The sequence below is a fragment of the Uloborus diversus genome, chromosome 3, assembly GCF_026930045.1.
Source record: "Uloborus diversus isolate 005 chromosome 3, Udiv.v.3.1, whole genome shotgun sequence".
Taxonomy (NCBI): Eukaryota; Metazoa; Arthropoda; class Arachnida; order Araneae; family Uloboridae; genus Uloborus; species Uloborus diversus.
The window spans coordinates 162,558,589-162,583,125 of NC_072733.1; the positions used below are offsets into that span (position 1 = coordinate 162,558,589).

The 24,537-nt window shown below is 35.2% G+C and overlaps 1 protein-coding gene across 1 annotated transcript in view; it reads right to left on the reverse strand.

Annotated features, from left to right (window-relative positions):
- Positions 1–8,092, reverse strand: part of LOC129218316 (protein FAM91A1-like) — a 78,855-nt gene extending 70,763 nt beyond the window's left edge. The window contains exons 1-2 of the mRNA XM_054852552.1: positions 7,775–8,092; positions 2,397–2,481 (exon numbers count right to left, since the gene is read on the reverse strand). Of these exons, the coding sequence (XP_054708527.1) occupies positions 2,397–2,481; positions 7,775–7,846 (157 nt within the window). The 5' untranslated portion in view covers positions 7,847–8,092. The remainder of the gene's footprint in view (positions 1–2,396; positions 2,482–7,774) is intronic.
- Between the last annotated feature and the right edge of the window lie 16,445 nt (positions 8,093–24,537).

Below are 24,537 nucleotides of genomic sequence, written 5' to 3' on the forward strand. Positions count from 1 at the left end.
TTCAGAAAAGCAAAGAATCTGAAGCAGACAAATCTTTTCTCAAATTTTAAAGCGAATCAGTTATTAAATAGAAAAAAATGTAAGTAGAAAAAAAAATTTCAGTTTATTGATCTAAATATATTCTTATCATAAAGGTCTACATATATATATAAGCATAACATAAATATTTTCTATTGGATATATATAAATCATTTAATTATATATATATATATATATAGCATTTTAAAGAAAGAAACAATATAAATTGAGCAAAAATTAAGTTAGAAATACAAAGTAAATAGAAGACTAAAGTTAAAGAAATGAAACCAGTATATCATCAGTATCACTTCATCTTATGGTTGAAAAAGCAAAAAAAAAGTTAGTGCTACAGACTAACAGAGGAATGTATCAGCAACGAAAATCTGTACACAGAATAGCATTCACCACCAGCTAAACTGCAAACGAATCAACGGAAGCTTATACCTAAAATAAAAGCTGGGGGTTTCATCTATGTTATTAGAGGATATCAATAATAACATTCCACTGGACCAACCAGCACTTACAATATAAATGTAAAATCTTATCTTGAATTCCGAGTGAACAAAACAATTCAGAAGTCAACATATAGAGTTTTGATCCAGTTGTATTAAAAAACCCATAAACATCATTTATCAGATTCTAACTTTTTTTAATGATAGTTATGATTTTTTTTAATACGACTAGATCAAAACTCTACTGGTTGATTTCAGAATTGTTTTGTTTACTCGGAATTTAGGGTAAGATTTTGCATTTATATTGTATGTGCTCGTTGGTCCAGTGGAGTATTATTATTGATAGCCTCTTGGCTTCTAATAACATAGACAAAATCCCTTGCTTTAATTTTAGGTATAAGCTTCTGTTTATTCCTTTGTTTGCAGCATAGCAGTTGGTGTGTTTGCCCAGTGCTATTCTGGGTACTGATTTTTGGTACTTGTACATTCCTCTTGTAGTCTGTGGCACTAAAATGTTTTGATTTTTCAATCATTAGATGGAATTTCCACTGCTGATGAGTACTGGCTCCATCACTTTCACTTTAGCTTTAAATTTACTTCGTATTGCTTTCTTAATTTTGGTTCAAAAAAAGATGGTTTCTTTCTTTAAAATGCTATTTATACTTAGCTTATTTGGTTGGCACATCTTTAAGATTTGGGCTTATTATTTTTGTAACTTTGAAAGTGTTTTCATATTTATAATATTATATGTATAGATATAAGGTGATTTTATTTCTTTTAAGATAACCAATAATTACCATATTACCCATCAATAATTACCAAAGGAATATATGGTTGCATCCCATTCTGACAGGCAGACAAGGAGCAATGTAGAAATGGAACATGTGAGATGAAGTATTACAAATAATTACCTTTGTTGTCCTTTTGTTCCTACCTATGTAACATATTTCATAATATTATCAAGAATTAACTGCATGCAAATTTCCACTGAGAAGAAGCAGCCTTATACTCTTAGTTAGAATCTGAGAAAAACATGGCATTAGGAATCTTCAAAAATGTTTGCCAGTTGTTCCTTCCTAGGTCCTGTGCAATGACATGCGAGGTCAGCATTTTAAGTACTTGATATGAGTTGTTCACTAAAAAATGATAAATCTGGAATTACAACTTTTGGTATCATTCATTCGTTTTCCCAACACTGTTATGAGTTCAGGTTTGAACTCTAATGTTCCTCTTTTCTGCCACTCAGAGAGGAATGTGCCCCAATGTTCTGATGTACTTGTTGATCATCTCAATGGGTACTATCATACGTCTTACTTAGTAAAAGCAATTAAGAATCATCCCGCATATATGTAGATCAGAGGTGGGGACTGGGATTGAAAAGTGGGGGGGGGGGCAAAAAAAAAACAACTAAAGACAAATAAGTCACAGAATTTTTAGCGGCAGCAAAAAAATGAAAGAGAAAAAAAAGTACAAAATTTTGCTAAGGCTGGTTTTGAGAGCAATTGAGTGGCAATTGGTGCAAATCTAACAGCTTAACTCACGTTTGTCTAAAGATTTTGATGAATTTTGTACACAATAACTCTCCCCGAAGAAACACTTAGGCAAGAATTAGACTTACATTATTTACCCCAAAGTATTTTGAGATGTCAAACACTTGGTAATAATTTCATTAAACAAGTATGGCTTGTTTAAGTAAAACAATTGATTTGCAAATATCTAAACAATGAATACATAAATTAAACGTTACTGCTTGTGCTAAATAATGTTTTGAATTGCTTCCACTGATGTAGATAGATATTTTTCATCGTTTACAACAGAGGGTGATACACCAGCAAAAATGTATTTTAATTTTAAAATATTTTTTAATACTAGTTTTTATGCACAGATCAAATGATTCAAAAAATAAAATTTAAAGCTTCAACTCACCTAGATTCCCTCGATAACGCAATTGGTTTTTTACGCTAAATAAAAGAATTATTTTTTCATATTCTTTTTGAGAGTCCCCAAGAACCTAAAACAAAACATTAAAGAAATGTTATAGCTGAAACTGAACTGTTGTACATTTTTCAATGTAAGGTAATACCAACAAGAGCGGACTAAGCAAAATTCAACTAAAATTGCAGAGTTAATTACATTTACACATTGTCAAATGGTCACATCCTTCGCGTATTAATTCTATCCCATAATTATTAAGACTAAAAAAAGATCACCAGAAAACCCAAAAAAATTAGAGGATACTTTGATACTGTTGGTGGCTACAATGAGCCAAGTTACAAAACTTCAATCTCACTCGACCTAAATTTGCATATAAAAATTTAATATTATATTTAATGTACATATACCTTAACACATATCTTATACTTTACATTTTCACTATAAATTTTAAAGTAAACGGTTTAAAAAATCTTTAAATTACATATATTTTTGGAACAATGAATTTATTCATTTTAAAATCCAAATAATAAAGACATTATTCAAGTAGTTACAAAAAAATAAATACATGTAATGCTTGAAGTTAAATAAATATTTTCTTTAAACTGCTAATTAATTACATAAACTTAGTCATCTTTGACACTATTTTCCTGGCGAAGTTCCAATGGATTATATGGTTAGAAATTGAATAAACCAGTTGCTCTATTTCAGTGGTACCCAACCTTTTTATACCCACGGATCGCACATCATATTATTATATCTAGTGAGTCAGAGCAAATATAAAATTTTTTCAAAAAAGAATAGATAACACGTAAAACGGCAGAAAATTACTAAACATGAACTGCTGTCATTAGTACTCGATGGTTATTTTATTAATGAGAAGTCTGTATCTGCTCTCCAGAAACCCGTTTCTGAACATTTGGCTACCGATTAGTAACATTTTGACAAATTGCCTGCATTTAGGAAAGAAAAGGAAAAAGTTGAGTGGCAGTTAAGTGGAAGGTAGGACTGAGTGATATACCGATATATCGTCATATATCAATGTATATCTATTATCGCGGGAACGATACTTGGATTTCTATTCGTCCAATATAAAGTTTGAAACAGAAATACGGGACATAATTATGGAGAAATTGAAATACTAACTCAAAAATACATAATCTTTAATAGTTCTGTGTGATGGACGAGTGTTTGAAATTTCAAGAAATTATCTGCATTCTTCAATCAGTAATTTAATATTTAATTTTAGTAAAAGGGAAAATTAACAGGACTGCCGAAGGTCAAAGTGAGCCCATTGTCAGTTTGGTCTCCGGATCCCACCCCCTATAAAGTTTTCAAATGTGGAGCCCTTCTAAGAAAGGTGCCCCTACTTTCTGAAAAGGCTGATATGGCCTCTCGTGGGCCCTGAAAAGCGAATGTGCGTTGGTTAAAAAAGCATCTTAATGCAACAATTAAAAACTAACCAATTGAGGCATTAACACAATTCATAATTCTAATTAAACGTATACCATTGATATTACGCTGAATAAAAGGTTTGCGAAACATACTGAAAAGAAATATTTGTATTAAAAAAATGAAAACCGAAAAAAACCTGATGAGACTATTTCTGTTGTAAATTTATCTCACTAACGGGAGCGCAACTCATCCCTTTCGGACCGCATAGCTGAACCAATACAACTTATAAGTCCCAGATTAAGAGGGAAAATATCGACTGCGTTCATAACACACCGCACCACTTGAAACTGAATTCGAGTATGTATACCAATTTTAAATCATTATCGCTGACAGCCCTGATGGAACAAAATTGAAACTGAAACTTTTGATACCCCTGTTGTCGCCAGACAGTTTCTATGCATGAGCAGACATAGTGTTTTTTTGTGTAAGTTCTACGCTTAAACAAAATTGGAGTTGAAATGATTATACAAATGCAAATTCTAGCTTGCACGGACATAGGTTTCTTTGTGAAAGTTCTAAGCATTTACTTACTTGGGGTTTTTCAACTTACCAAACATAGGTTGTGGAATTGGGGTAGATTAGGATTTCCAGTTCTCTGAAAAACATTGATTGTCCTTGAAAACGAGAATAAACTTGCATTTCTGAATTTGTATGGTTTTTGCAAATTATGTAAAGGAAGAAAATTTTAATGTGCAGATGATTTAAATATGGATGTTACCCCCATCAAAAGTTTACATGGCACCTTCCTCCCCCCTCCTAAAAATGTTATTCCCCAATAATGAGATCTGTTTCACAAAGACTTGAAAATTTTCAAGTACCCTTTGTAAAATTTCAACAATTTGGTCTGCGCTTGTGACCCTCCTCACCAAATGAGCGGGGGGAGTGTCGTTGTAGCGAATATTTTTGAAAAAATTACAGAAATACTACTTACCAAGGGCTTTTATCAATTGCAGATCTTAATATGCATAGATGTATGTCCAAGTGCCACCCCTCCCCCCAAAGATGGCCTCCTCAATTTAAATATCCCCACCCCCCAAAATAAACATGACACCTCATTAAAGAGACTAAAATCTGTTTAAAAAACCTTCATTAATTATTTCAGTGGTAAAGTCTGTCTCATGTCCCCCCCCCTTAAGGGGAAGAGCACTTCTGCTTTAGCTATTATTATTAGAATAAATTACTGAAATATTTACGGATCAAGATTTAGGATGACTTTTCTCTACTGCAGATCATGTAGCTAGGAGTGCCAATTTTCCCCAAGTGCGTTGCCCCCCTCAATTTTACCAAACTTCCCCCCCCCCCAAAAAAAAACAGGAGCTTCAAAAAAAAGAGGCTACAGCCTTTTGAAATAACATCTCTGATTCTTTACGTTACACAATCTGCCTCATACCCCGGCCACCATGGGCATATCCCTGCTTTAGTCATTATTATTCGGATAAACTACTTTAATATTTAGCTTTCAAAATGTCTAATAGCGTCCCTCCATCGCAGATCTCAATATACAAATAATATAGTTAGGGAAGCACATCCCCCCAACTGAAACAACACCCCTCAATAGTACTGAGCGTTGTCATCCCCCTCGGAAAAACGGGCTCCGCTAGTGAAGAGAGTTTAAAATCCTTTAAAAATAACTTCGCTCATAGCTTCAGTGGTAATCAGCCTCTTGCCCCACCCCTTCAAACGTGCACCCCAGCTTTATCATTAGAATAATTACTAATATTTACATTTGAAGATTTTTGTAGGTTTTTCTTTATAGAAGATCTTAATATATAGATCATGATGCCAGGGCTGCCAATCCCTAATACGTGCAATGGCACCCCCATTTTAATTTTGCCGAGCACCCCCCCCCCCCCCCCGACCAAAAAAAAAAACAAGAGTCCCAACTTAAGTGACAAAAAATAGTCTTAAAATAAGTTCCCTGATAATTTCAATGGCATAGTCAACTTCAAGACCCTGCCCCCCCCCCCCCCCACACCGAATGTGTACCCTGCTCTAGGCATTATTATTCGCCTAAATTGCTAGAACATTTGCTAATCAAGATGTTCAATGACTTTTCTGTACTGCAGATCTTATAATGTATGTGATGTAGCTGGGGTGCCAATTTCCCTCCTCAAGTGTGGTGGCTCCCCTCAATTTTATCACCCTCAGCCCCCAACAAACAAAAAGAAAAACGTTACCATCATTTAATGAATTAAAATCCTTCTGTAAAAAATTTAATGGCATTGTCTGCGTCATGACCTCCCTCTCCCCTGCAAGGGCTGTTATTATATATTGCTATCATTATTCGCATAAATCCCCCCCCCCCTCAAATTTATCACGCTTCCCCCAAAACGCAACCTTTTATTGAAGAGACTAAACTACTTTTAAAATAACTGTTCTGATAATTTCAATTGTATACTAAGCATCAAGACGTCTGCTTTAGCTATTATTATTTGAATAAACCGATGGAATATTTTCTTTTCAAGATATCCAATGGCCTTTCTCTGCAGCATATCTTAATATGCAGATGATGTAACTAAGGGTGTCCATCTCCTCTGACTAGGATGATACCCCCCCCCCCCTCAATTTTACCAAGTCTCCTTTTCCCTCAAAAATTGCGACCCCCACTAATAAAAAGACTTAAATTCTTCTAATGTAATTTCTCCAAACGTTTCTGTGGTATAATCTGCCTCATGATCCCCCCTCCCCCCTCTGATACAAACACATGAGAATCCCTCTGCTGTAGCTATATTATTAGAATAAATTACTAAAATATTCATTCACCAAGATGGCCTATGTTTTTTCTCTGTTGCAGATACTTATATAATAGGCTTTACACCCCCTATAAAATGTTGAATTTAACGACCTAAATGTATTGATATATCGAAAATATCAATATTTTGAAAGTGATACATTGCGTTATAAAAATTCTGATATCACCCAGATCTAGTGGAAGGTCATTATTGGCTGCAACTCAACGGGGATTGTTACTGGCTTGTAGCAGTCTGTATCACAGTTGTTTTGAAAGGTTTCAAAATGTGATTTTCGATTCATAATATTAAACAAAACAGGCCACAGGGGACAAGGATCTGTTTCGCGGGCCACATTTGGCACACGGGACGTAGACTGGGCACCACTGCTCTATTTGAATGCACCCATTGTGTCCAGGATAGTATTTTTATGTGTTTTTACTTTTTATTATTTCTATGACAGAATAAGTGGACAAATAACTAAGAAAAGAAGAAAAATGAAAACATAAAAAGGTGAACCCAGCTTGTCAGCAATATAAATAAAAACATATAAATATTTAAAATAAGAATTGCTGTTTTATTGGACCTCGAGTCTTAGTGGGAATGTAAGACAGGAGAAAGCATCCAACAATCCAACATGTGTGACATTCAACTCAAGCTAAAAGTTTTTTTAAGGATATAAAGAACATTTAGCAAATAATCATCCTTTGTATTATTTCATCTGCTCTATTTTGTAGCACCCTTTCTTAGTCTCTTTTGTCAGTAATTATGGGGAATTAATGTAAGATTGGGAAAATAGGGTTCAAGTGAATGAAGAAAAAAATTCATGCAGAAGAAAAATACTAATTTAAGTTTGCAAAAAACATCTAGTGAAATATTATGAACTAAACATGCACGAATTTAGGGAGGGGCAGATGAACCTCCTCTGGCTACGCCCAATCATAAATTAATTGCTCAATATCTAATCAATATAAATATCATTGAAAAATGATAAGTACAAAAAATGAACTCCACTACGAAATTTAGTTTTGCAAAAAGCATAATTAATCCCATACACGATGAAAGATTTACGGACACAGAGTAGACCGAAAAAAACTAATATCATGGCAAAAACCTTCAATACTCGGACGCGATCACATAGCTTTATAAGCTGCTATCAATTCCACCAACTTATTTACACATACTAACCTGCTTAACAGAAGGTGGAAGTTTTGTCCATGGGCATTTCTGCCTAATGTACAGTTCAATATCTCCATTCATAGTAAATTTGAAAATGTGCACTGCAAAAATATATTTTGAGAGATCTTACTATCATAAGAATACAAACGTTTTAAAAGAAAGTATGGGAGACGACATTTTTTATTTGAACGGAATTCAACTGAATTGAGAGCAGTACATGTAAAGATGCTTTTCTATGCATAACATGACACCTGTTTGTCGCATGTTTACACTTTACAGTCATCACCAAACCACTGTTTCGCCATGTAAACCGCAACTACTTGTTTCATTTCATTTCATTTTATTAGACGCCAACGCGCAAGGCTTAGAACAGAGAAATGGATGAAGAGCTCCTACTCTCCAGTATACATAGTTGGAGCATTTGTCTCATAACCGCCCACTCCGGGTTGAAATGGACAGTTTTCAACTGACGTCACTGCGGGTCAAAAACGTCACTCTGAAAACCAAACCTTGACTCGCTGCAAAAAGTATCATATTTTCCTCCCAGGCCTCCTGCCACGAAGAGAAGTGGAAATCCCTGAAAGAAAAGGAAGAAGAGGGAAAAATCCTGACCGCACCGGAGCACAGAAAAAGACAGTCAAGAGAGGTTTTTGGGGCCGTGGTAGCCCGATCGGTAGTGTCGGATTCGGGGCCGGAGGGTCCTGAATTTGAACCTCGATGGTCGAAGATCCACCGTCGTCATTAAAGGGGACTGGGCGACGTTAAATATGCTCGTGGTCTCAATCAGGGCCGTATCCAGAGGGGGGGCCTGACGGGGCCCGCCCCCCCCCCCCGAAAGCCGAAATGTTTTGTACCGTAAAACAGAAGAAGGTTTTTTTTTAATTCCTAATGTCAGAAAAGGAGAATAACGAAGTTTTTTTTATTCTTAATTTTGCTACTATTCGAGATTTATAATATTTTGAAGAAATACAGAAAAAGCAATTCTATTTCTCATTAGCCGCAAGGCACACTTGAAATTTAGACCTTTAATTAGGACTTCCTGCTCTCTTTCCCAATTCAATTCAGGGCAGTCCAGGGTCAAGGCAGGCCCCCCTTTGTCAGTTTTGGTAAAGTCTGGTTCGTGCACTTCCTCCTCCAGGGGCGTGCACAGAAATTTTGGGGCTGTTACAAATACCTTTTTTGGGCCCCCTCCATATTGTTCACCTATATTTTGAACCCTAGGTTTAAAGATATTGGCCCCCATTTAAGCTCGGGCCCGGACTAACAGGTGTCCCTTCTCCCCTCTATACACGACCCTGCCCTCCTCCCCCTAAAACTCTTATAAAACTTACACTGTACTGATATCGAGTCGGGGACTCCCCAAAGTCTGGGCCCTTAGTTTCCAATTAGGCGAGTATCTTGTTACCAAGATGTGCAAAATTCAGCTCCTTGATACATCCTGCGTAAAAAATGCAAAAATCACGATTCTCGCGTTTTTGTAGCATAATTTTCAAGATCATTTTTGTTACTGATATGTTTCATGTCTTGCATTTATTTAATGCCGAATTCAGTATCATGGAAGTTCTTTTGTTATTGCTTGTTTTTTTTTTTTTTTTTTTTTTTTTTTTTTTTTCTTACTTCTACGGCATACTGTTAATACCTTAAGTATGAGAAAAAAAATAACACTTACTCTACTCTTTTTCATTTTCTGCACTAATTGTGATTGAAAAAAAAAGTTTGTTTCGAGAAATATTTCGTTGCATTTATTAACTTAAAACGGGTGTGTCTTACAAAGTTATAAGAGCTTCAAATAATTTCAACTGTTCGAGAGTCTGAAAATTATTTAAGTTTTTGAAATTCCTAGAAAAGTTCTTCAATTTTGTATCTCATCAAGAAAATAAAGTATGAATTGTCCAAATGACCAGAATATTACCCTTCCGTTCTTATTTTCTGCATGTCTGCACTACTTCTTTTAAACTATTTTGTACAATTTTCATACTGTATTGCAGTTAATGAAAAAAAGTGGGGGTAGGGGGAGTGATCAAAAACAAACTTCACTAAAAGTCGATATGAGCAGATGACGGGGTGCTTCTCTTTTCTCCTCTCTGTCCATTAATTTCCATGATTTGTCGAGCAAGCAATTTTTATTTTGTTTGATCTTGATTGGAAAAAGAATGTATAACTTTTAAAAAACTTTGTTTGCCTATTTTTTTTTCATATTTTCGTTGTTTCAACTACCTAATATAAGGCCTCAAAATACAGATTTTTTTTTTTCAAAAATTTCTCGGGGGGAGAAACCCCCGGACCCCCTGAAATTATGGATGTTCTACATCCGACTTAAAAGGACACCCCTCGTGTTATCCTTACCACTACAAGGTGAATAAGAAAAATAATAAGAAATTAAAATAAAATAACAACAGTCCAAACAGTGGAATCGTTAAAAATCGAGACAAAAAGTCTTCTATGTTAACATTTTTATGCGTTTGGTGTGTCTATATATACTATATGGTGTGTGTGTCGGGCAATGTGCTAATCCGGGCCCCTCCCGAAAAAAATTTCTGGATCGGCCTTGGTCTCAATGTCGTCCAAGTGAAACGATACCTCTGGGGGTGCTAGCACCAGGTAGCTATTAGCTCCTGGACTAGTTCTAAATTCTCATTAACTGTTCTATCCGGTGATAGTGCTGCTATCTATCGGTATATAAAATAATGGAGGCAAGGCACTTAGTATGCAGTCCTCGACATAAATACAGTTGTAGTCAATTGTGACTCTGAATAGGAATAGGAATAGAAGTTTTTGGGTAGGATCTGGATTGAGGGTTCAGAGTCGGAAAAGGTCCAAAAATTTTTGAGCTTTGTTTTAATTCTATTTTATTAAATTCTTCCGTAAATCAAACTTAGTTTTGTACGCTTATATTGATTCTGGGCCCCCTAGAGCCCCATAACCTATTAGCATTTTTCAACATTTAATATTGCCCTATTGGATCCCGCATCTTCCAATTTTTGACACATGCTGAGGAATTCAGCATCATCCATTTTGAGATTCATTGAATATGCGCATTTCTTTCTAACTTCAGTCTAAATGCTACAAAAATTCTGTCGGTGATGGAGAAAAACTTTACGTATTTGAATTCGGCGCATCATTTTACACTAAGATCAGGTGTTTTTCTCCATGTAACAGAAAAAAAGTTTTTTTTTTTTTTTTTTTTTTTTTTTTTCATACACTAGTTTAATTGATGAATAGCTAGAAAAGTGACTAATAAAACGTGTAGACTTTATAAAATTTATTTCCCTCAAGACTGGAGGTTAAAATCTAAAAAATTCTAAAATCTTCAAACTTCACTTGAAAGGTGCAGTATCATTTAACACTGAATTTCTTAAAAATCACTGAGAATTCTGAAATGGCTTGTTCCTGCAAAATACTGTTATGTGACTGGTCAACCAATAATGTGACTTAAATTTTAATTAAATATCCCTATCATCAATGGCGGCTCGTGCCTTGAAAAAGTGAGGGTGCCAAGTGATGGATGCACTCGCCCCCCCCCCCCCCCTTGTTTTTGATTTTTTTTTTTTTTTTTTTTGTAAATATGTTTTTTTTTTTTTTTTTTAACTTTCTTAAAATAATTATTTGTGCTGAATAAATAATAAAATTAAATTCATTTTAAGCACAGGACAAGCTACAAAATACTTAAACTACTAAGTAAATCACGAAAGATATTACTATCACGTTTATGTCCATGATTGCCGGCAGGGTGGTACACTTTCACCCCCTGACTCTCAAAAATAAAATTTAATTAATCCGATAGGAAAAAGTTACAAATACAAGACGAAATTTAGAAATCTCACGTTTATGTCTAGTACGCTTTCCGGCGCTGCAGTACGCCTCCCTTGCAGCAACGGCAAGGGGCTGCAAAGGAGGCACTTTCACCCCCTGGCTTTTCAAATAAATAAATTTTAAAAAGCAATATTAATCTAATATTTTTAACAGTAATATTATTTAAGTTTTTAATAACTAATTATTTTAAATGACTAAAATTAGTTTTATTTTAAGCAAGGCAAAGTTACAAAAGTGCAAAAATATTGTGATCAAAGAAATCTGTAAAAATTATAAATTATTAACTTTAAAACAAAGATGAAAATACATCTCAGTATTCGCTTTAAAATGAAAAAAGATATTAATATATATATATATATATATATATATATATATATATATATATATATATATATATATATATATATATATATTTATTTATTTATTTATTTATTTATTTATTTATTTATTTATTTATTTATTTATTTGAATTCTGACACTTTGAATTCGAATTATGTGTTTCGCAATCACGAGTTGCGACAGGACCCTACTTATTGGAGGCTGTTGTTTCTAGAAACGGCTCATGTCCTCCCAAGCCTGCGCCTTCTCCTGGGTGGTTACGTGTGTAAGGACTTGTTTGTGTGTAGACATGTGTGTATGTGGGAGTGTGTGTATGCAGGATATGGACGCCACCGCCTAGGAGGAGGGGATTCCGGTGGACAGTGCTGCTAGTGGAGGCTAGGACCAGAGGAGCAGCTCCGTCCTCCGGTGGACGGCGGTGCTGCAGAGGCCCCTGGTCTATTCTGAAAAAGGAGCCGGACATCAAGGACGGTCAAATGAAAGCAATAAGCAATCGTGGTTGCTCAATAAAATAAAAATGAGCAAACTAAATTGAAAAAAAAAAACTAAAAATAAATACATTAAAAAACAAGTAAAAAAAATTCTTAATTTACATGCGGGTGTGCCCTTCTGCATATGAATCTGCGCGCGACCATGGGCCAGATTCAGAGTTTTTATGCAGACAAAGAAAAAAAAATACATCAAACTCTTTTTGTTTTCTTCCAACAATTGATAACTTGTCACATTTTCTTTAAAACTACATGAGCAGTGATTTAAAACAAGTAATAATGTCTGTGTAACAATGGGAAGATATATTTTGGAATAAAACAAATAATCTTGTAATGATCTATTCACGCACGTACATACAAAACAACAAACAACAGTAGCACAACTAGAAAATAGTTCTTAGGGGGGGGGGGGCGCTATAAGAAAAAAATCTCATCAATTTGATTGATTTGATTTTGCTCATTAAATCTCTCAATTTTGAAACTTATAGTTTTAAAAACGCAATTTTAGACGGTCTTTGGCGATGTTAGGGGAAACTCTGGTACAGGGGACTCCGGGGAAATCTGCGGAAATTGAAGCCTTAAAACGCGGTCATGGGCCATATTTGTTGACGTTAAAGGGGTAAAAGATGGAGCTCCGGGACTCTCCCCCATCTTTTTTTTTTTTTTGAAAACTAAATATAAATCAATTTCTCCTCTACCATCCAATTTTTCACCAATATTTCGTGATGCGCCCTCTTTTTTGCATCATTAATAGCGTTCGATTTGTTTTTCTGTTGTAAGTAACTATTTTTATGTATCTATATAAAATCAATGAATAAGTTATTTTCGTTTTCATCATATTTTTAATTTCTATATGTTAGAGAAAAGTTTCAAGGATTTTCTATTATGCAATTCTTTCAATTTTAGAAAAATATTGTTAAATTGAAAAATTTAATTTTAACTTGTTTTTAGTGCTTCATAAAAGATTAACCAATCAAATTGTTCAATATTACGTGTGCAAACATCAGATCAAGTAGTATATGTATTCAGTTATTAACTTGGGGTAGATGTTGAGTTTGTTTATTGTGGCTGCGTTTTAAGACCTTCGCTTTTTTCATGGCTATTTCTTTTTTCCGCAAAATTTATGTCACTGTTATAGCTTTTATAAAAAATGCAAACTTTTCTGTTCATAAATTTTAAACAAGTATAAAAATATTAATGCTATGATTTAATATTCTAATTTATCTGTTACTTTTTTGTTTAATTCGATGACTAAAAATGTTTACGTGCAATCTTTCCACTTTAATTGCGTAATTTGTTGACGGTTTCATAGTTTTATTCTTAATTTTTTTTGAATGATTAAACAACATAATTTAATGTTTTTTTAACTTTGTTTAGTGCACCTAAATCCATACATTATCACAATATTACAGAAATCTTGGTTATATATTCAATTAAAAAAACAAAACAAATCAATTGGTTATTAAACAGTCTCTTTGTTTTTCTTCCTTTTTTTTTCTTTTCTTTTCTTTTTTTTTTTTTTTGAGCAATCACGATTGCTTATTGCTTTCATTTGACTGTCCTTGACGTTACGGTTCCTTTTTCAGCTTGGACCAGGGCTGCAGCACCACCGTCCACCGGCGGCGGCGCTGCTGGTCCTGAGCACTGTCCACCGGAATCCACTTTTGCTGGGCGGTGGCGTCCATGTCCTAATACACACGCATGGTCATATACACTCTCCTACGTGCGCACTCCTTTACACACATACACACGCCTACGTGCACACACGTAAGCCTACACACACAACTATACACACGTAACCACCCAGGAGGAGGGACATGCTTGGGGGGGGAGCCGTTTCTAGAAACAATAACTCTAATAAGTAGGGTCTTGTCGCAACTCGAGATTGCGAAAAACATAATTTGAATTCAAAGTTTCGGAATTCAAATTAGAATTAATTGGGGGAAGTAGGTCACAGATTTTACTTTTGTTACTTTTTTTTTTTTTTTTTTTTTTGTCTGTTGTTCTTTGTCTTCCATCATAAAGCAGTCAGAAAAGGAGAAGCGTAACTACACCCTATACAGATTGTACGTAGTACGATCCAAAAGTTCCAAGGACAAGCTGTATCAAACCTTGCCCAGAATAGTTCACATTACCGAAGCACATCCACCTTCAAGAGGTCACCTTGAGGGACTATGTACTTCTGCCAGTGTTCATATAACTTTTGGATACACTCCTGGAAGCTATTTTTTCGCTACCTTCTGTGGTGCAGCTTTATCTTCTCCTGACGGAAGAAAGCGGCGTCCATGCATTTTTTTTTGCTGGGAACAGGTAAAGTCACACGGAGCTATGTCCGAAGAAACGTTATGTTATTTGTTTGACATATCAGAGCATTGACCTATCGAACCGTGCATCCTCAACATGAAGTCGACTTGTTCCCCACGATGAAGTTAAAGCAGCAGCGTAAGAGGCCTTACAGGAGTTTGCGATAAATGTCTTCCATGAGTCCTTCTAAAAGCTATACGAACGTTGGCAGAAGTGCATAGTCGTTCAAGGTTACTATTTTGTAGACAGACGTACTTCTGTAATGCGAACTATTCAGGGTAAGGTTTTATACAACTTGTCCTCGAACTTTTAGATCATACTACGTACGTATGAGTTTTCAACTTACTATTTAATAACGTTTTTGAGTGACGTAAGTTTACGCACATGAAGACATCACAAGAGAATTTGCAATTATTAACTAAGGAGGGGTTAAAAATGGATATTTTGGTCATCTATATGTTCTTAATTACATATGCATGTACAGATGTGCAGAAAAAGTTGTGAAGTTTAAATTGGGTGATCGTAAAATAGAAATTTAGGTCGAAATCTGTTTTTTTTTTTTTTTAATTTTTTTTTGTGACTACAATTCCTTATTTAGAGCAAGGAAGTAAAGTGAAATGAATCAATGTTCCTTTAAATCCCTGACAATCTTATCAATTTATTTCTGTTAGATTTTTTTTTTTTTTTTTGCCATCGGCGAACGGCATCGGCCATCGGTCATCGGCAATCGGCCATTTGGAGGAAAATAATCGGCAATCGGCTATCTTTGAACAATCGGCCAACGATCGGCATCGGTCCATCGGCCAAAAAATGCCATCGGTCGAGCCCTATTAATTTTAACTATAGTCTTACTAATGTATTTGGGGCATTCCAAGGTACTTTCGACATTATGTAGAGTCCGTAACGTGACCTTTTTTTGCCATAACTTTTTAATTTACCGTTTGATTTGCAAATTATTTTAATTTGAGCTGGTGTGTTGGTAGGAAAAGATCAAAATAAAATAATATGCTAATCAAACAGTAAATTAAAAAGTTATGGCAAAAAAGGTCACGTTACGGACTCTACATAAATGTCAAAAATACCTTGGAATGCCCCATTTATTATTCATGTAGCAAATCAGTAAATTAAATGTGTTTTGCTACGAAAATAGTTGAGTTAAATATTTTTTTTTGCTAATAAATAACTTCATTTAGTCATTTAAGTTTTTTTTTTTTTTTTTTAATGTTTCAGTTTTGAAATATATTTAGTGTTCAATTCAAGGGGAATTGAAGACAAAAATCCCCCTCCCCGTCCCCTCCGACGATTAAATTTATATTCCATATTAAATATATTGTAACTGGTGTCCAATTTCTGAAGTTTGACAAGTATTCTAGATTTAATATTTCATGACGCCGTCAGTTTAATTTACAGTTATGGCGATACTAATTAACAGACTTTGTTGGAACTTTTTAATGTACTATGCTCCCCGATTATTGGAAGACGCCTGGACCGATTAGGAAAAGTTAGGTCCCAAACCTTTGCTTCACCATATTTGCTCTTTAGAAAAAAAGTTATGGGCAAAAAACAATAAACTAAATTTAATTTCAATATTGTGCCATAAAACATTTACTCAGTGTAACTTTAACTGACAACCCACCAAATCCTGAGTTAAACACTAATTAATGGGCGACGTTAAATATGCTCGTGGTCTCAATGTCCTCCAAGTGAAACGATACCTCTGGGGGTGCTAGCACCAGGTAGCTATTAGCTCCTGGTCTAGTTCTAAATTCTCATTAACTGTTCGATCCGGTGATGGTGCTGCCATCTATCGGTATAAAAAATAATGGAGGCAAGGCACTTAGTATGCAGTCCTCGATAAAAAAACAGTTGTAGTCACTTGTGACTCGGAATCGAACACTAATTAAACAAAACGCGAAAGTCTTTAAAACTAAACCTATTCAGTTACGTTAGGTAGTAGTTCATAGGAGGCTCCGACTTCAAATGGTAATTAAAAATTAAGAGATCGTATATAATTAGTTAGGTATTAAAATAATTCATCGTGTAAAATAAATTTGATTTATACGTTTGGGTAGGAAATCGTATGTATAAGTAAGACCAATTATTTTTTACTTTTTAGTTCTTTGTTTTTTGAAGTCGGTTTTTTTTATTTGAAAATAATTTTTTCCGACTTCTGTTCAATATCGTAAAAACGCGTATTTGTTCAAATCGCAGCGTATCCACTATGTCTAGTAAGAATAGAATGAAGAAGGTAAGTGAGTCAAAGGTGGTCAAACTTAAGCTTTGGTGATTTTTTACATTCTTCTGGTTTAGTACATTTGGCTGATATTTTTCACGCTGAATTTTACACTTGTTTGTAACACATTGCAATTCCTTTTGAACGATAAAATGTAATTCATTTTTAAATACAATTCCAAAATAAAGCAGCTTGCGGGCCACCTTTGGAGCATTGTTCCAAAAGTGGCCCATGTGTTTGTGTTTGTTGAAATCTTTAATAATTATAGATTGAGAAAAACATTATCGGTATATAATTTTTACTTCTAAAAGAAACAAGGTTAAATAAAAAGAAAAAATTTAATTACTAGGAAATTGTCTTTAATAACTAGAAAAATAGGAGGGGAAAATCCCAAGTGAGATATTTTAACACTGTCATGGCTTCACTTGCTCTGTGAATATTTAAAATGTATTTTATTCCAGAATAATTTGTAATGCTAAAATATAATATAGGTGCAAGGTTGTCCATCTCCCCCAAACTCTATGGCGAAAATTCCCCCCCCCCCCCCCGCCAAAACTTTTCGCAACTCTCTTGATTTTAAATTACGTTAAACATTACATTTTTAGAGTCAAAATTTTCCACTTAAATTCGCATTCATTTAATAAATCTGTCAAAAGTATTTAAAAAAATTTTAAAAACCAAGAAATAAATTGCTTGAGACAAATTAAGATACAACAAATACGAAAACAAAATGCTTACATTTACAACAGCGATTACAAGTACAAGCAAAAGTATTTTATAGTAAATTTAGAATCTTGCGAATAATCGCTGCTACTACCAAGTTTCGCCGGTTGATCAGAATTTCAAAGTTGAGTGTTGCGGCTACCAGATTTGCGCGATTTATTCTCTGAGAAATAAGTAATTTATGTATAAATCCAGCAAAAATAATGATAACATTGAATTTATCAGGACCGCTGCAAAATTAAAAGAATTAAGGGGGGAAAGAGTTTTTTGGAAGCCCCTCCCACCTTTCTCAGTTCTCACCATGGTATAAATATAAAGAGAGAAGGGGGGGGGATTCAGATATTGATTTAGAAGAAAGTTATTACATATATAAACAATATGACTCCTATTGTAAGTATAATATTGAGTCAGAAATAACGGTTCTTGTGGATTCTCCCCCGGAATTTTCGAAATTGCAGTTCAAAAAATGCAGTTTCCGCCGATATTTGGTAATGTTAGTCAGTGGAGAAGAGAGGTGGCTCTTCCCGCTGGCAATTTTTCGAAATTGAAACTCTATTTAAAGCACAGTTTTTTAGGCGATCTTTGGTAAGAAGGGAGTCCGGGGGTACTCCCTCGGAACTTTTTCGAAATTGTTGTAATAAAAACGCTGCTTTAAGACGATTTTTGGCAATGTTAAGCAGAGTCAAGGTTTGGCGGGAATCCCGCCGCGATTTTTCGAAGCTAAATGTCAAAAGACACAATAGGGAAGTTTTCGATTTTTCAATTTTATTTTTATATGATAGAGTAACATGTATGAACATCATAGGTGAAAAAAAAATTTTGCGATACGATAAGTAGTTTTTTTTTTTAAATTAATTCTTTAAGTTCAAGCGCTTGTGACGTCAAATGGCATAGGAAGTGACGTTATCCGCTCTTCCGATAGGGGAGAAACCGAAGGTCACGCATTCGACTTCGAAGACGAAACGTAAAAGGCTTATCTCCTCGCATTTAACTCCTTGCGTTTCTGGAACATAAAACCTCTCATCCTCAAGGAAATATTAGAATATCATCATTGATGTTAATTGATGAAGATTATTTAGATTGTGCTTTAAGGAATCCGGCCTCCATAGTGTGTTCAAAAGGATTATTGAATTTCTAAAAAATAAAAATATAAGCGCACTCAAAATGTCCCTAGCGAAAACAAGGGATCTTCGGCGGAAGGCTGCCCATTAGCGCCCTGTGACGTAGGCTCGTGACGTTTCAGAAGAGCGCACTTTTTCGCGTGGATTTTTAAAAATTCATTAAAAATCAACCACGGTGTTTTAAAATTCGGCGATGGTGAATTTTTTTGTTTTGAGGGTCAATTAACAATATCCAATAGCCAAAATATGAACATTTAATAGGTTGCAACTTCCCTATTGTGGATTTTCTTCGATTATGTAATGTAAAAGGGGATTCGGGGGTTTTACCCATGAAGTTTTTTGGATTTAAAGTTTAAAAAACAGGATTGAAGGCCATCTTTGGCAACATTAGGTGGCTGTCACGTTTTCACGATTGAATGCAGTTCTAGCCGACTTTCGATGATATTAGGCGGGAGGGGAATTTTCGGAAAATCTCCCACGGAGCTTTTTTCTAAACTTTTGTTTGAAAACAGTTTTTTACGATCTTTAGTAATATTTGGGGAAAAGAGAAGCTTGGTGGCACTCCGCGGCAATTGTTGGAAATTAAAGCTCTAATAACGCAGTTTCAGACGATCTTCGGTAATAAGAAATAAATACCTTTGTGGTCAGAAGTAATAGCATAACAACGTTATGACGCACAAAATTAGCAAATTATTGCAGACACGTGTTTTGGGCTTTCAGGGAAGCAAAATAGTGAGCTTTTGGATGTAAAGACATCCAGTAAAAGCTACGAGAATGAACAACGGACAGCTTAAATAGTAAAAATTGCAAATGAAGAAAACTAACAAGACAAAATGGAACTCAGAGCTGAAGTTTATTACAAACGATTGGAGGGGGAAGGTTGAAACTGCGGAGCAAAAATGTGATTGCAGGCTATCTTTTGTAACATTAGGGGCAGGCAGTTTTTGGAAACTGAAGCTCCGAAAACGCAATTTTAGCAGACTTTCGATGCTGTTAGGAGGAGGAGTTCTCGGAAACACTCACCAGGACATATTTTTCGGAGTTTAAGCACTAAAATTGAAATTCAAGACCATTTTCATGGATGTTAACGAAAACATCACTCAATTGGAAATTTTTTGAACTTGTAGCTTCAAAAGGCAATTTCAGACGATATTTGGTAATCTTAATGAGATGAAAGGTTCAGGGGTCCTCCAGAGGCTATTTTTTTTTAAATTGAAATTCCAGAAACTCTGTTGTAGATGAATTTTGATACTGCTATTAAAAAGGGGGTTTCCGGCTCTTCCCCAGAATTTTTTTTTTTAAATAGAAGCTCTAAAAAGGAAATTTTGGACTGCCTTTAATGATGATGAGGGTGCGTTCTTTTAAAACTTTTCGAAATCGAAGTCATAAATACGCGAAGCCCCAAAAAATTGGTCTCACACACAGGTACACAGAGATTGGTATTTTCCGGAAATGGTCGAAATGACTCATCTATTCGGCACACAAACTTCGAAATCCCCCCCCCCCCCGAGAATTTTCTTGGATAGAATACTTCCTTCTATTAGATTAGATACAGAAAAAAAGAAAAATGGTTTATGAAAGTTAAACAAGATGTTGATAAAAACACCCTTCCCTTAGGAAAATACCCCCCCCCCCCCAAAAAAAAAAATTTTTTTGATGGCGCAACTTGCGCCTTAATCCCTTTTTGTGGGTATCCCTGAAATAGTGGATCACCGAAAATTACCTTTGGGGCTGTCTACAAATGATGTCACGCTTTGAGAGGGAAAGGAAGGTTCCTAAAACTGACAGTTTGGCAAGGAGGAGGGAGAGGGGTAAAAATAAGTGTGACGTCACACATTCTTTTTAAAGTATGTTTGCGAAAAAATGCATAATATATGACAGAGCTGGGGGGGGGGGGGGTAAGGGAAAATGTGACACTAGGTGGCAAAGGAAGGAGGATCGAAAATGTTGAAAAAAGTGTGATATCATTTATATAGATATGAACAGCCCCTTTCTGGATTAGTTTACACATATTCGTTTTCCTTGAAGTGGTCACCTTGAGAACATGTATATGGTCACCATTTGCACGATATAAAATTATTAATCTGCAAAATTTATCAAATTTAAAATTAATGTGGTTAAAGAGAAGAAAAAAAATCTTTCATAAAACATATCTTAGCTCAAAGTTCTAAGAATTTAAACACATGTGAATTGAAATCTATTCTTACCTGGAAATTAGAACTATTGCTCCTCAAAAGTGAAATCACAGCATACAATGGCAACCGATCAGGGTAATCTCATCAAATTCAGCCATTTGCTCTGCAGACACATGTTTTACAACACAGTGCCGCCGTTTTGTTGTAAAAAATTAAATCAATACTTTTTTTGGAGTGGGGAGGGTGGAGTTTACCTTAGAAACACTGCCCACCTATGGCTCACCTGCCTTATTTGAAAAATGGCTAAATAGATTAATGCTTTATTATTCCGTGGACTGCTAAGGGTTAAAAAAATGTACAGTAACTGAAAATCGCCAATAGAGAAGTTTTCGATTTTTCAATTTTATTTTTATATGATAGAGTAACATGTATGAACATCATAGGTGAAAAAATTTTTGCGATACGATAAGTAGTTTTTTTTTAAATTAATTTTTAAAGTTCAAGCTCTTGTGACGTCAAATGGCCTCTTTCGATAGGGGAGAAGCCGAAGGTCACGCATTCGACTTCGAAGACGAAACGTAAAAGGCTTATCTCCTCGCATTTAACTCCTCGCGTTTCTGGAACATTAAACCTCTCATCCTCTCGGAAATATTCGAATATCCTCATTGATGTTACATGAGGAAGATTATTTAGATTGTGCTTTAACGAATCCGGTCTCCATAGTGTGTTCATAAGGATTATTGAATTTCTAAAAAATAAAAATATCAGCGCGCTCAAAATGTTCCTAGCGAAAACAAGGGATCTTCAGCGGAATGCTGCCCATTCGCGCCCTGTGACGTAGGCTCGTGACGTTTCAGAAGCGTGCACTTTTGCGCATGGATTTTTAAAAATTCATTAAAAATCAACCACGGTGTTTTAAAATTCGGCGATGGTGAATTTTTTAGTTTTGAGGGTCAATTAACAATATCCAATAGCCAAAATATGAACATTTAATAGGTTGCAACTTCCCTATTGTTGATGAAATTTCCCAATACGAGGTATGTATATCGGCTCCATGTAATAAAAGTGTTAATCCATACCAATTTCTGTAAAAGCAATGGCAGAATATTCCGTTGTCTTCATATGCTAGAAAATAATAGTCACTTAAGTAAAAATTGAACTGAATTTGCAAAGCCAGATAGTCAAGTTTCATAAATGTACGCCTTGCACTCGAGTTGGAACTTAGAACTGTGAGTATTACCAGATGTTGAAGATGGCCGAAAAAAAAAAAAAAAAAAAAAAAGGTAAGGCAATAGTTTTAATGCAATTTATAAATCGTCTTTTGCTGGTTATTATTATTTTAAATCTTCAGCGTCTGTGTAAATGCGAACATTTAACTTGCTAACACCTCAATTTTTTTTTTTTTTAATCAAAAGTGATATTCATTAGTTCTTCTATTTATCAATAATCTTTTCGGTAAGACTATGATTACAAACTGAAATTTATTTTCCCGATCATGTGGAAGTAATTGTTAACAAATAACACAGTTATCGTAACAGTCGGAAGTTGAAAGTTTTGCCGAAGTTTTTGAATTACGCCTATGAAGAACATATCGATAAAAAAAAAGAAGAAAAAGAAGCTAGGTACTAATGCCAATGATAACTTTTGTAATCTAATTTCGAACCCTGTTCATGCACTCCTTCCACTTTTTAATAATAGTGGAAAATTACATCACATCTATTGATAATTAAAAAACTGAAATCCAACTACCGCAAAAAACACTAAAAGGTCAAAAAACAAGGTAGGTGCTGTTTGATATCATCGTCTTATTGTGTAAAACAAGTCATTTGATATGTTAGATATTCCTGTTTATTTAGGCTGCGTTCGGAAACGATCCACCGGTTACACCGCGTGGTTAGCCCGGTGTGGTTATGACGTATTTGGAATTTCTCGAAGAATTCCGGTAGAACAGCTGTGTTTCCGAACGCTCGTGGTTAAACCGCGGTAGTTCTAGTTCAGCTGCAAACGACACTCCAATCAAAGCGTAACTTTCATAATAAGCAAGTCACGTGCGTTACGATCAAAACATGAAACACGACCGGATTGGCCAACACAGACTTTGTGACGTTTGTGATCTCGCTAACCGCTTCCAGACAGCGGTGCCACAGGTTGCTACCAAGTCGACTGCCAGAAAACAACCGCAGCGTTTCCGAACGCGGTTAAGTGATGTCACCGGTTCTACCGCAAGCGTTTCCGAACGCTTGCCTTTGCACCGAGGCGACCGATCCTTGTTTCCGAATGCACCATTAGTTATATTGAAATCCTCTGCCACTCTCACATTAATAACATTGTAATTCAATTGAAATGCCGTAGTCGTGCAAGAGACAAAGTAAGACAATATCAAACAGCACCTACATTCAGCTTCTTACCTTTTAGTGTTTCTTGCGATAGTCTGGTATCAGTTTTTAAACTTTTTTTATTTTCATATTTTCCGTTTCGTGATGAACAATAAAGTAATAGCGTTAGTAATACACACTTAGGCTACATTCGGAAACAGGCACCGGTCGCACCGGTGCCAGCGCAAGCGGTCAAAACGGTTGAGTCTCTAATTGAACACGTATTGGGACCCAATCGTCAAAATTGATATTTCTGGCGTCTATACGTTCTTTGGTATATATGCACGTGTGGTCGGGTCGAAAAAAAAACCTCAACATTCATTCGGGGGTGAGCAAAGTGGAAATTAAGGACGTTTTTGGAGTGAAAATGTTTTTGCGAATACAATGCTTCCTTTTTTGTAAAAGGAAGTAAAATTAGGTTTATTTTTCTTGAGAAACGATGAACAACCATTTAAACTACTTATTGAGTACTTTTAGAAATTATAATAAGAATTACTAGTTTAAACTTCAGTTAATGTTCGTTTTTGATCCATGTAGTATAGGACGAAAAGACAATTGGTAAATGGTCTAACGTTTCGTTTTTAGGACTTCAGTTTCAAAAAATTGCCAGTGGAGAGTCCTTTTCTCTAACGTTGCCAAATATGACCCAAAATAGCGTTGTTAAGGCTTCAATTTCGAAAAATTTCCAGGGAGACGACTTCGAGACTTTCTTCCTCAAACATCATCGAAGGAAGTCAAAAATTGAATTTTAGGAACTTCCAATTTTAAAACAATGCCGGGGACAAGCAACAGAACCCCATCTTTTAACGTCATCAAAGATGACCTACAATTTGTAAAACTTCAATATCTAAAAACTTATTGGGTGGAGAGTCTCTGAACCCCTCCTCTCAGCATTATTAGGGCTAGACCAAAATTACATTTTAGAGCTACGATTTAGAAATTAGATAGCCCCCCCCCCCCCACCCCATCCCGATTTCAGCGTTAATACTATATATTGCTGAAAAAAAAAATCAAGCTAAGCATAAACTCCACCAGCTAAAATCAACAGAATATGTATCTATCCTTTTTCTTCAATACACAAACAGATGTCTGGGTGTGTGATAAGGGGGGGGGGGGGAGACTGAAAGTACTTTTAGTGTTGCGGCATCACCAAACTTGCACCTATGCAATACATGTTGTTCATTTTAACCCGTAATTTTTCTATTCACATTTAGTGCGAATTGTAACACCACTTGAGTTTA